Source organism: Chrysemys picta, chromosome 10 (assembly GCF_011386835.1).
Source record: "Chrysemys picta bellii isolate R12L10 chromosome 10, ASM1138683v2, whole genome shotgun sequence".
NCBI classification, from domain to species: domain Eukaryota; kingdom Metazoa; phylum Chordata; order Testudines; family Emydidae; genus Chrysemys; species Chrysemys picta.
Window position 1 is genome coordinate 25,754,453 of NC_088800.1, and position 13,374 is coordinate 25,767,826.

The 13,374-nt window shown below is 44.5% G+C and overlaps 1 protein-coding gene across 5 annotated transcripts in view; it reads right to left on the reverse strand.

Moving 5' to 3' along the window:
- MNS1 (meiosis specific nuclear structural 1) overlaps positions 1–8,417 on the reverse strand; it is a 34,810-nt gene extending 26,393 nt beyond the window's left edge. For 4 of the 5 annotated variants that reach the window (XM_065559469.1, XM_005294230.4, XM_065559466.1 and 1 more), the window contains exons 1-4: positions 8,202–8,417; positions 7,533–7,760; positions 5,272–5,399; positions 1,942–2,044 (exon numbers count right to left, since the gene is read on the reverse strand). In XM_065559469.1, coding sequence (XP_065415541.1) covers positions 1,942–2,044; positions 5,272–5,399; positions 7,533–7,760; positions 8,202–8,402 — 660 coding nt within the window. In that variant the 5' untranslated portion in view covers positions 8,403–8,417. Of the gene's footprint in view, positions 1–1,941; positions 2,045–5,271; positions 5,400–7,532; positions 7,761–7,915; positions 8,023–8,201 lie in introns of those variants that run through there. The other variant, XM_042853886.2, reaches the window with a different exon arrangement.
- Between the last annotated feature and the right edge of the window lie 4,957 nt (positions 8,418–13,374).

Here is a 13,374-nt window from a genome sequence, read left to right on the forward strand (position 1 = left end):
AATCAAAAGAATAAGGTACTTATTTAGAATGATGACATAATCAAAGTTACCTGCCTGTTTGTCAGCATTATCACACACATTAAAAGCATCCACGATTGTTTTCTGAAATTCTTTAAATATACATTTAATAGCAATAAAATTTCCACCAGTGTATTTTCTAAAATCAGCACACTAGCCATGCACTGTAAAAATGCACTGCTGCTGTTTGCTATAGCTTAATTCAAAAGAAGAGACTCTGTTAAACATTTAAAATAATTTGATATTATATTTAACCATGCAATTTAATTAACTATTGCTCTGATTGTTGCTATAAACTAAGCTTCTTTGCTATGGTCATATACTATCAACTAATTAGCCTTTCATAACAAAAATCAGATCTACAACAAATTATTAGACCCTTAACTCGAATGACATTTTAGATAAATCAGCTTCACACTTAGGCTAACTTTAAGGGAGACACTTTCAGCATAGTTGCTTATTTTCAGCTGTTGCTGAGAATGAGGAGGATGAACCTGCTCCTACTTAAGTGAAAAGCAAAACAGGCTGATTTCAATGACAGCTGGATCAGTCTCTTACTTTCCATGCACCACAATGATTATTCAGCTTATTAACCCAATTTTGAATTTGTATACAGTGGTAAATACTCACAAGCCTGCATATTTAACTTGCTGGCTAATTAGCAACCATAAAAGATAGGAATGAAGACTTTATCATATACAAAAAAGTTTAAATTCTAGTTGTTACAGTAACTAGTCTAGAAATCAAAATAATTCCCGTCATTATGTAAAACTAAACAAATATTTTAGTCATTGGTATTTATGCTATCAAAAGTCAACAGCATAGTTCCTACCAAAGGGCTCTCTTCCAGTCATCTCTAATTCACATCATGGCTTCTGACCCAGGGAGTTGCTGTGAGCCTTCTGGACTGCACAGTCATGGAAGCAGTACTCTTTTTAAGGCATAGAATCATCATACCAAACCATGAGAAAATGCCACATAATGTCAAAGTTGGCATTACATCTGGGCTGCTCTTCTTCACACAGAGACATACTTTCATATGGGAATCAAGCTCTTGGGAATAACTTAAGGAAATATACTGAACAAGCTAGGTGTGTTCCCTTATGCCCTAGCATGGGGTGGATGAATCAGCCAGGCTATTTTAACTGACAATTTTAATGGAGGAGACAGACTGAGGGAGTTTCCTAGACTTGAATCAGAGTGCTATCTGTAACAGATGGCAGAAGCCCCCCCACCTCATTTCTAGCCACTAAGATGGGAGCGATACTACTCAATCCTGGCAGGTAATTCCTCCTCTTCCCCACAATATCGTAATGTCTCCTCACCCAACAAGGCTAGCAATTAAGTTACTGGCTGGAATAACTCCAGCAGGGTGGAAAGAAATAGAAAATATGATTCAAGACATGGAGTTGGAGTGTGCAGGCAATGTGGAACTGAGTTAAATCCCAATACACTACTGCCAACCCAGAGCAGCTATACAACCCCCAGGAGCATATAAGAATTTGCAGGTTGTCCCGATGCAGGGCACTGTGACTCCTGAATACATCCACCAGCAAACAGCAGACAGCTCAGGCTGTGAAGAGGGCAAAAAAGCTTTGTAAGACTTCAATTCAGGAAAGTGTCCCTACTCAAAAGTGCACTTAAACACAGACTTATGTCCCATTGACTTTAGGGGAACTTACGCATGTACTTTAAAGAAAGACTTTCCTGAATTGGGACCTATGAGTTTTCTAAGACATTTGAACATTGAATTCCAGTAAAGAGGAATTGTATTAGTTTTCTTCAGGAAATCATTTCACATTTTTATTATAATAGACCAAAAATCAGAAGTCTTTAATACTATTCCATTTTTTTTCTAGGATCTGAGGTTATTTAACACAGTAAATGGACCTTTGTTTAGTGAAAGTCAGAAAAACAAATTACCATTTTCTCATATCTTATAGCTTCTTTTTCAGCAATCTGGGCAGCCCTTTCTTTATTCATGTAAGCAGATTTCAGTTTCTTCTCTAATTCTCGAAGTTCAAGACTGCAAAAACAATTTTTTTTGTCAATGAGAATGAAAAAAATTGAAGTTAATTGAGTTGCAGGAACAGGGTGAAAAATTCAGCCCATTACAGAATACTTAAATCGGAGGCCAGATCAACTGTGTTGGAGAGCTGAGATGACATAAGCACTGGACATGAAGTCAGAAACGGACCAGCAGCTGAACTCAAATTAAAACTGAAATATGGGTATAGAATGGTTTTGAAATGAAAAAAAATTTACAGTTCTCAATTTAGTTTTAATATTTATGACAACCTACAACAGTTTGCAGATGGTGAGCTACTAAAGCAACTGCTGCTTCACTTTATTATTGCTGTTTCCACATTATTTAACTGTACTAAGTGTCAAGTATTAAAGGACACCAGCATTAATTAAGAACCAACTAACAACTGTAAAAAGAAATCATGCAGTTGGGCACCTATTTAGATGGGCATGATAGTTTACAGATATTTAGTTAAAATTAGAAAAAATAATTAAAATAGGTACGTTTCACATGTAAAAAGAATAGTACAGAAAGAGAATGTTTAAGAAACATAGGCAAGATAGAAAAGAAGACGGAGAATTGATGAGAAATACTTTAAGACTTTTCCAGGAAAGAGAGACGATTCCTATGCTAGATGATGGAATGAAAAAGAAAAGAAAAGAGACAAAAAAATTGTGTGGAATATTTTTAAAAACAAGGGGTGAAATCCTGGTCCCGTCTAAGTCAATGGCAAAATTTCCACTGACTTCAGCTGGACCAGGATTTCACTCATGGAATGCAAATTTAAAGTGAAGCTTGAAATGAAGACAAATTATTTGAGGATGGAGTTATGCTTCTTTGTACATACTGGAGTCTGGAGAGGTAGGATTTGAAGAGCCATAGAGATACCACAGTCAAACAAGACAGATGGAAAGCATAATGAGGAGCTGATATCAATGGTCTTTTGCTTACCGCAAACTTATAAAAGGCTATTCCAAAACCTTTTTCATAGAGGCCAACTTGAAGTGATCACTGACAGAACAATCACTAAGCTTCTTTCCCTAACTAACATATTTAAGGATTAACCAGGATTCCTACTTAGCTTGACTTTAAATTGCTGCATAAACTGGTAGTATCTTTTTAATTCTATCTGCTCTCCCATAATGTCAATGTCATTTAATAATCTACTGCCATGATGTCCACTTGCTACATTGTATTTTGTAACTAGCAGCTGTAAAAATCATTAATGCTCTGTCCTCCTCATTGAAATAGCTAGCCATTGTTGCTCATCATAATTCTGATGTAGCCTAGAAGTGAGCTGGTGAACAGAGAAGACGGTGCATGCTTGGACTATTATTGGAGATAGGTAATTCAAGCATTGCACTACATGACCAACAGCCACTTTTGAAGTTACATGGGAAATTGTACTAATTCTTAAAAAAAGCCCAACAAGCTTTGGTATTCATGTCATTCTGTCCTTAATTTTATCAAGCATACCCCCCAAAAAAGAAAAACCACTTTTATTGGAAAAGGTTTTGTGAAAGGGATCATTGAATGAGAGAGAAAGTATTCATTCAGTAAGGTTTGAATTGGTTCTTATTTTAACCATATTAACATTCTTAGGCACATGAGTTACACTAGTAATTAAAAAAATCATTTAAATATTGTGTTTCTAAAACTGATGTGGCTATTCCATTTAAAAAGGAAACTTATCCCTCTGTTAAAGGAGTAGAAAAACTAAACTAATTTTAAGGGACAAAATCCTTCCCCTAGTATGCATGTGCAACTCTTATTGATGTCAATGCGTATTTGTATACTCATGTCTGAGGGCAAAATTTGGCCCTAAAAATTATAACAAATCAGAATATTTAAAAAAATCTTTCTTACTAACTTTTTAAATCGATGTTAATATGACTTAAAATTTGTGCTTTAAATGCTTAAAATTTATTTTAAAAAATTAGCACTGCTGAAACCACACACAGAATTTTGTCTAGTCTGTTAACACCAATAGTATGTTAATAAGGAGTTAATGTTACAGTCAGGGCTTGTAGTTTTCCATGATTCCATAGCGGTGCCAGAGCAGATTTCAGGACTGATCATAGGAAAACATTGAAAACCGTCAGTTGTCAAACCTCTTTCCCCACTCCACTTGCCTCTTTTTCTTTGAGCAGGGGGGAGGGGAGCAATTACCTTTAAAAAGATTTTTAAAATAGGCCAAAGAGGAGTAGCCGTGAAAGAGACAGAAAAAATAGACAAGAGAGAGAGAGAGGGAAAGAAATAGAAACTTTATTCAAATTGACCAGTGTTGTAAATAATGAAATTCTGTCACCCTGCTGTCCTGACTGACTTCTCATTCCAGATTAGATTTAAACTCCTTGCCTGCTAGACTCCACCAAATTCTATCTTGCCTCCATCTCATATTGTCTCTTGCCACTGTGTTACTCAGGATCTCTGATTCTCTAATTCTGCTTCCTTCTTTGTCCTCTTTGTATCCTCCCCACACACAACTGTTTTCTCTCCCTTCCACCTGTGTCTGAAATATCCTCCCCAATTTTGTATGCTTTACAATCTTCCTATTTTTTTAATTCCTCCTCAAAACACACCTCCTTTCCAGTTTCTCCACTAATGAACCACCCTCCCTTACTGATCTAACATACATACATTAGTCTTTAAAAAAAGGAACCAGGCATGAGGTCCCTTTCAAAAACTAACAGGCTCATAATCTTAGGGTGCGACTACACGAGCCACATTAAAGCACTGCCGTGGCAGCGCTTTAACATGGCTTGTGTAGCCGCGGCACAGCACTGGGAGATAGCTCTCCCAGCGCTCTAAAAAAAACCACCTCCACAAAGGACGTGCTCCCAGTGCTGGTGCACTGTTTACACTGGCAAATTACAGAGCTGAAATTTGCAGTGCTAAGGGGGGTGTTTTTTCACACCCCTGAGCGAAGAAATTGCAGCCCTGTAAGTCCCAGTGTAGACAAGCCCTTAGTTTATTTAAACTTCCCTCTCTCCCTCCCTTGCCTGAGGGCACCTCTCACTGCATCCTATCCTGTGGCATCTGAATTAGGGCTCAACCCCAGCTGTAAAACAAAACAAAATAATAAATGGAAATTATTCCATTGCTTCAATATAAATAAATATGTTTTGAAATATAATTTTCAGAATTCAGCATCAATCAGTTTTACAGTACTGGAATATTTATGAATTAAAAATGAGATTACTGTATTTTTCTATATATAAAAATACCTGTTCTCTCTTATTTGCTGCCTCATTTTTTCATCTTTAAGTTTTTCATAGTTTAATCTTGCCAACTCAGTTGCCAGTCTTTCTTCCTGCTCCAGCTGCAGCTCTTTCAGTTTTTTGTTTTCTTCTGCCTGGCCAGAGCAAATAATTTCTGTAACAATTTCCCCCCCAGACATTTCATACACTCATTCTCTTAAACGGATTGATAATAAGAATATTCAATTATAATAGTCAATTAAAAAACAAGATTTGGAAAGGACGTAAATGCTCACACTTTGGAGCATAAGCCAACCTCTAACTATTGAAGTTGGGAGAAAACTTTCCCTTGGGACAAGTTACACCATAACTGCCTACTTGCAGGGTTTCTTCCTCTGAAATACCTAGGGCTGGAAAATGTCTGAGACAGGATGATGGACCCTGGTTTGATCCACCACAGCAATTTGCATCAAGCTGTACTTGTTTTTCAATTAACAAACCATGTTCTTTCCTCATGTGCTGTTACTGTGCTAGAATGCGATTCATACGAATTTAAATATAATGCATGTTGTACAGCATATATTGAGGATCTGGGACATGCCATAAAACCTATCGTAACAGTCAGTAGATTACTGTTTTGGAGATGGACAGTGCAAACATAATAGAAATTTCTTATAAATATGGGACAAGTAAGGAATAAAGCAAATTAATCTAGACATTTGGAAAAGAAAGAACCATTTGAAAATGGAATAGTTTACTTTCCTCGGGGATCTATCACTGCAATTACTCTGGAACAGGTTAAATAATGCTTCTGGTCACATAATCTATTACAGTTAAACATGATATACTGTGTTAATGTACAACTGTAAATACAGTAGCCCCTCACTTAACATTGTAGTTATGTTCTTGAAAAATGTGACTTTAAGGGCTGGTCTACACTAGGGGAGGGGATCGATCTAAGATATGCAACTTCAGCTACGAGAATAGCGTAGCTGAAGTCGACGTATCTTAGATCGACTTAACTCACATCCTCACGGCGCAGGATCGACGGCCGCAGCTCCCCCGTCGACTCCACTTCCGCCTCTCGCTCTGGTGGAGTTCCGGAGTCAACGGGGACCGCGTCCGGGGATCGATGTATCGCGTCTAGATGAGACGCGATACATCGATCCCCGATAGATCGATTACTATCTGCCGATCCAGCAGGTAGTGAAGACGTACCCTAAGTGAAACGATGTTAAGTGAATCCAATTTCCCCATAAGAATTAATGTAATTGGGGGGGGGGGGGGGTTTAGGTTCCAGGGCAGCTTCTCCTACTCTGCAAGCACCAGGGGTGGGGGGGGCTCAACCCTCAGCCCGCCCACTCCACCCCTTCCCCCAAGCCCCCACCCCTGACCCACCTCTTCTCCCCCTCCCCTCCTCCCCCTTTACTTTGCATGCTGCGTCCTGGCTTCTCCCCCCTCCCTCCCCTCCTCCCTTCTAAACGTCAGCAGCCAGCTGATTGCCATGTTGGGGAGGGAGGGGGAGCCTGCGTGCCAAGTCCTCTCTCCTCCCCCCCCCCCACCTCCAAAATGCTGTAAGCCAGCTGATCGCTGCGGGCAGGAGGTGAGGGGAGGAGAGGGAAGGTGCTGATCTACGGGGTCTGCCGGCGGGCAGGAGGCACTGGGGGGGGTGGGCGTAGGGAGGCTGCCTGTTGTGGAGAAAGCAGACAGCCAAACAATGTAAGAGTGGAGCATTGCACAACTTTAAATGAGTATGTTGTTCCCTAATTGATCAGCAATGTAACAATAAAAGAACGTTAAGCGGGACAACTTTAAGTGAGGAGTTACTGTATTTACATACACATGCTCTGGATGGCTATAGTCTATGATATTTATTTATAATGTACAGCTTTAAAGAATACATTTCTCTAGACTAAATGGTATGCTCATAGATATCTTTTGTCTTCAATGAACAAAATTACACTATGATATTCATACAGCCTGTTATTCAGTCCATGTTTCCATTTTGTAACTCTTATTTATAAATGCAATGAAAACGATAAGAAGCCCTGCAAATTACTCGCTCTGCTATGTTGCCTGTAAGATTAGCTAAATAATATTAGGTTTGGGGACATTTAGACATTGATTATTTTACGCATATGTTTTATCCTTCACTCCCACCCTTTATATGTTGCATGTCATCTTAGGTTGTGAATTTTCCCAAGCCGGAACTGTATCTTCATATGTGTATGTGTGAACAGTAACTAGCACATGTGATAGACACCACCGGAACACAAATAAGTACTCACTTTTTGAATAGCTTCCTCCATCTGCCTTTCATACTCTTCATCTTTCAGCAATCTTGTGAGTCGCTTCTGATCAACCCGTTCCTCAGCTTCCCACATCACCTCCAATTGCCTGATTCTCTCCACCTTTTTTTCATGTGCCAATTGGAGGAGATCTTTGTGATACAATTCCCTCATCTTTTTCTGATTCAGTTGGGCAGCATTCAGCTGCGGAGGCCTTCTCATCGACTCCTGCGTGGGGGGGGGGGGGGGGGGGGAAGGAACAATTTTATAATGGAGCAGAGCCACAATGCTGCAGGGATGCACAAAGTGACAGGAATTGAGCCAAGGGCGCCCTCTGGAGATTCATGGGAGAATAATCCAGGTTCAAATTCTCCTTCACTTACCGCACACTCGGATTTATCGACACAGCCCGCCCCATAACTACCTCAAATGCCATCGCCGTGAGTGAATGAGGTAGGACCAAGCAATGTACACAATGCAGCAGGTATGAACCGACAGGCCTTCCACTCCACCCCACCCGCTCGGCCCATGGCCTCGCCGCTCCCCCCTACCCCGCTCGGCGCAGGGCATCGCCGCTTCCCCACTACCCTGCTCGGCGCAGGGCATCGCCGCTTCCCCACTACCCCCCACCGCTCCTCCACATACGGCTCGCTGCCGCTGCTAACTCACCATCCTCTCGCAGTCAAAGAGACCGCCCGGCGAGGAGCAACCGCTAACGGACTTTGGCGGCCTCTCCCCTCCCCCAAACCTGTAGTGCCCGCGCGCTGTTTGGGAACCGAAACCGTTGCCCTGGTAACAAGCGGCGGCTCCAGCTTCCGGGTCGACGCAGGCGGAGCGCAGGGGCCACCTGCTGGGAATCCGCGCTCCCATTGGCCAAGCGGGCGGCCCAATGCCGCTCAGCCTTCTAGAGACAGAATGCGCTGTCACTAAGCAACCGCCCTTTCCGGTATTGGCAATCAGGCAATAGGATCGTTCGGGCTGAGGCGTGAACAAGGGTCTTGTCCAGGGCAAGCGACTTCGCAGCGAGGCGCCTGCGCCACAAAATTCTACAGCAAGTGGCGGGAGGCTGATCCCCACCGCATCGGCCTCTATAGAAAATGGGGGAAGGGCCGACCACAGGGCCTAGCAGAGTAGGGCCTTGATTGCTGATGAGGCCTCTAGCCCTGGCCGCACTACAAATACCGAATAGAAAATGGGGGCTGGCCTAGGGTTACCATCTTTTAGTTTTTAAAAAGGAGGACACTCCATGGGGACCCGGCCCCGCCCCTCCCCCACCCTCAGCCCCTCCCCAACTCTGCCCCCCCCCCCTGAACTTTCCGCCCCCTGCTCCTCCCCCACCCCTGCTTCCCGCGAATCAAATGTTCACGGGAAGCCTGAAACAGGGAGGCAGCAGGTAGGCTGGGGCGGGGTGCAGCGTGGCCCAGTCCGCCCCCCCCTGGCTGAGCGGCTCCCTCTGGCGGCCGGCCCAGGCCAAGAGGCTCTGGCCCCGGCATCTCCCGCCCAGCTTGGCCCTGGGGCACTGACTCCTGGCCCAGCACCGCGCCTCCGGCGCCCGGCCCGGCCCCGCGCCCCCGGCTCCTGGCCCGGCCTGGCACTGCGACCCCGGCTCCTGGCCCGGCCCTGGGCCCGGCACCGCGCGCCCGCCTCCTGGACCCCGGCCCGGCACCGCGCCCCCGGCCCTGCAACCCCCGGCACCGCCCCGGCCCTGCACCCCTGGCTCCTGCCGAGCACCGCCGGCCCCGGCCCCAGCCCAGCACTGCCGGCCCTAGCCCCAGAGGCCCCGGCCGAGCACCACCAAGCCCTCCCTCCCTATTTTCCCAGACATGTCCGGCTTTTTGGGGCTCAAATCCCCGTGCGGGGGGAAATCCCAAAAAGCTTATGCTCTAATAAATTTGTTAGTCTCTAAGGTGCCACAAGTACTCCTGTTTTTTTTGGAATCTCACTAATTTAAACTCATTTAATGATTAATTGATATTAAAAAACATACATTGGCAACATATATAATAATGGCTGAGAGCCCATGACTTCTCGAATCTGTCGCTTCTAACACTAAACTGAATGAATAGTCTTATCTCTGTGTTTCCACTCCACCTTCCAGTTTCAGATTACAGGTAATGCAAAAAAAACAGTTTCCGATTACAAATAATGGAAGGGGAGATGGAAAAGTTTGCGCACCACTGTCCTAGACAGCAAGGGAACATCGCTCTGTTAATGCGCATGAATGAGGCTAATTGCAACCATAAACATTCATTATAACCATCAGATTTATTAAGGACCCCTCTATTTTGACAAACATTTGTGCAACAATGAATAAAAAATATCCAGTTGCCTCCTATTCAACAATTACCAGGGTGAATACCACTGAGGTCAGCTCTTTCTGTCTAGTAAAGGCATGGCCCTAACTGTCAACAAAAAAGAATGTTTTAGCTCTGTCCTCATAAAAGTCACCTGCCCCAGTACTTTTCAGTGAGGGCATAGGGTGGTTTTCTACAATATCCATCTTCTAGCATCTTTAGAATTTAGCATCTATGGAACAATTGTTGCACACCTGTACTTATGCAACTCTCATGTAGTCCCCAAAAATCACATTCAGGACTCATGCTACAGATGGGAGGAGGTTTTAGATACATCAAGAGGACATTTCCTTGCTGCGATTTTTTCCAGATTATAGATATTTAGCTCATAGGCTTTACTACACTGAGGAAATGTCTCCCAAAATTCAACTAAACTCATAGAAGCAGTAATATAGAGAAGGCAAAAATGAACAGACCCATTTTTAAAACCAGTCTAGTTAAATCTGCTGAAGTGTAGTAGAAGCCACAATATGAGGAACAGAAGTAGTACAGAAAGAAGACAGTTTGTAAGATGGGAAATAGATGTCAGAGTTAGGACACAACAGTTCCAACTCAAAATCCAAATTCCAAAATCATATTGCATTAAGGTAGGGTTAACATCCGTCCGTATTTCCCCGGACATGTCCGGCTTTTGCGTCTCTAAATAGCCATCCGGGAGGAATTGTAACAAGGTTAAAAGGTCCGGGATTTTCCCCCTTCCCTCCCTCCCTCAAAGTGCGGCTGCTGATTTGGCAGCTGGGCCTGATTGAGCCGCTCCCAGTGGCCTCCAGCAGCCAGAGCCCTCCCCTGCTCCCTGCAGAATGTTTTGCCTACACGTGGACATGGGCATGGTAAGGGGAGTCCCGGGGGGCAGTCAGGGAGCGCGGGGAGGGTTGGATGGGTCCCCGGCCTCCACCTGCCACCCCCCCTCTGCGCATCCCCCCCCATCCCTGCCTGCCTCTCCCTTGCCTGCTTGTACTGCCAGAGCCAGCAGCAACTGCTGTCTGCTGCCCTCGGGTCCTAGTGCCCCCATCCACTAATGGCAAGACAGGCTGCCCTTACCCTGCCCTTTCACCCTAGCCCCGAGCCTCTCCAACGCCCCAAACCCCTCATCCCCAGCCCCAGCCCTCATCCCCCTGCACCCTAATCCTCTGCCCCAGCCTCGAGCCCCCTCCTGCATCATGAACCCCTCATCCTCAGCCCACAGCCCTCACCCTTGCACCCCCGCCTATCCCCAAACTCTCTCCCAAACTCCCTCCCCCTTCCCACACACCCCCTCCTGCCCTCAAACTCCCTCCCAAAGCCTGTACCCCCTCCCTTTGCACCGCCTCCCACCCCCAAACTCCATCCCAGAGTCTGAACCCCTCACCCCCTCCTGCACACCCACCCCCTGCCCCAGCCCAGAGCCTGCACCCAGCACCCAAACTCTATCCCAGAGCCTGCACCCTGCACCCCTCCTGCACCCTAATCCCCAGCCTAGGACCTGTACCCCAGACCTCCTCCCCCCTCCCAGAGCTTAGGCAGGTGGGGGGGGGGGGTTCTGGGCACCACCAAAATTTCTACAACCCTGCCACCCATGCGAGTGGATAAGAGTTGGGGCAGTCAGGGGACAGGTAGGGTCCTAGGGGGGCAGTTAGGGCCGGGGGGTTCTCAGCAGGGGGCAGTCAGGGGACAAGAAGTGGGGGGGCGTTGGGGGTTCTGAGGGGGCAGTCAGGGGGTGGGAAGTGAGAGGGACTGGATGGGGCGGGGCTAGGGCAGGGCTCCCCCCCCAGTAGCCTCTTTTTTGATTGTGGAAATATGGTAACCCTAATTAAGGAAAAATATTATTTGTAATTTAAGCATTTTTACACTCCATTGCTATGGTGCAGTGTGTCTGAGAATCAAAATAACAACAACAACAACAAAGCAGAAACAGGTAGGCTAAATACAGTAGGATAGTAAGGAAATGGTTTCCATAGAAACAATACTCCCAGAATATTCTAATGCTCATGTGACAGTGGTTTGGAAAGAAGGAGAGCAAAAGTGGATTGTACCTCCTTATCTTTAATGAACTCTGGTGAAAAAAAGGAAGTTGAAGGATCATTTATGAAAATACTTCCTCCCAGTTTCCTGTCTTTTCAGTCTTATTAGTATATTTAGATTTATAAAAACACTTTAAAAAAAGGGCACTCATCCACAGGGCCATCTTTAGGATTTATGGGGCCCTACGCAGTATTATTAAACTGGTGCTCCTATGCCCGACAGCAGCCCAGGCTCGCAGCCCGGGGGGGGGGGGAGGGGAAATGAGGCAGCAAAGGATACCGAGCTGCCCAGCCTGCCTCATGGCGGCGGAGAGTCACAGTTCCCCACAGACACCCCCATACCCTCTCCCTCACGCAGAATGCACGGCGCTGACGCATTTGGCTCTGTGAATACCACCCCTGCATAAGGAGACTGCAGTGCGCACTGAGCGTGTGGGAGCCAACCCTCTTACTTGCTGTCATGAGCGGTGGGTGAAGCTGCTGCTTTGGGAGGCTAGCTCCCCAGCCCACCTGTGGCCCTGCCCATACTCCACCCCTCTCTGCCCCAGGCCCCACCCACTCCCCACTCTATCCTTCCTCTCTTTCCCTCCCTGATCACCCCCTTCCAGCCAAATCCCTGAACCTAAATGAAGCAAATAGCATTTGGAAAAAAAAAAAAAAAAAAAACACCTCTTCTGCAATTTCTTTCTAAAGAAAATGGAGCATGTTTTCGACTGCATGCCAGAAGGTGAAGACTGGACATGCAGAAGGTACCTAATTAAAAGCACTAAACTTGAGAATAAAAAATGTCAGTCATGGGTTTTTGATGTACCCTGAATTTTGTCAGAGATTTATTTGAAAAACTTTGTAGTAAGGGAAAGTCAGCTGTCCTGCTGAATACAACATTAAATATTATGGAATACATGATGCAGGTCTTCTCTGTTTTACATTTTCTTAATCAGTATTTCTAATCTGATTTTATATTTTAAATGTACTCTTAAGCCTTCATAAAGTAATCATTCCAGATTACTACATATTTAACTCACTGAAACAAAGACGTTTTAAATTAATCAGTCACAGAGATTTAGTGTGTTCATAACAATGTTCATTGCTTTTAGAAAAAGGGAACACTAATTTACTTTGTGTGTGATCTCCATAACAATAAACAGTTTATGAAATTTCACCTTTAAAAAATTTCAACTTTAAAAAATATGTTTCCAAAGATTTTAGGCATAACAAAGGATTTTATATCTTACTAAGGTACTGATTTTGCTAGCGGTTTCTCTTAAAACTAGTTAATCAAATAGTCAGAAGTAAAGAAAGGGAAACTCGTTTGTCCAGCTTTCAGGAAAGGGACGTTGTCCCTTTAAGGGCTCTCTTCAACAGGGGGTGAAGGGAGAAAGGACAGGAAGTCTTTGGAAGCAAATTTTTTGTACTATAGTAATTACAATTAAAATGTGTATTTTAGATAAGGGTGGTCCTTTGAAGGATTTATTTTAAAAACTGTAT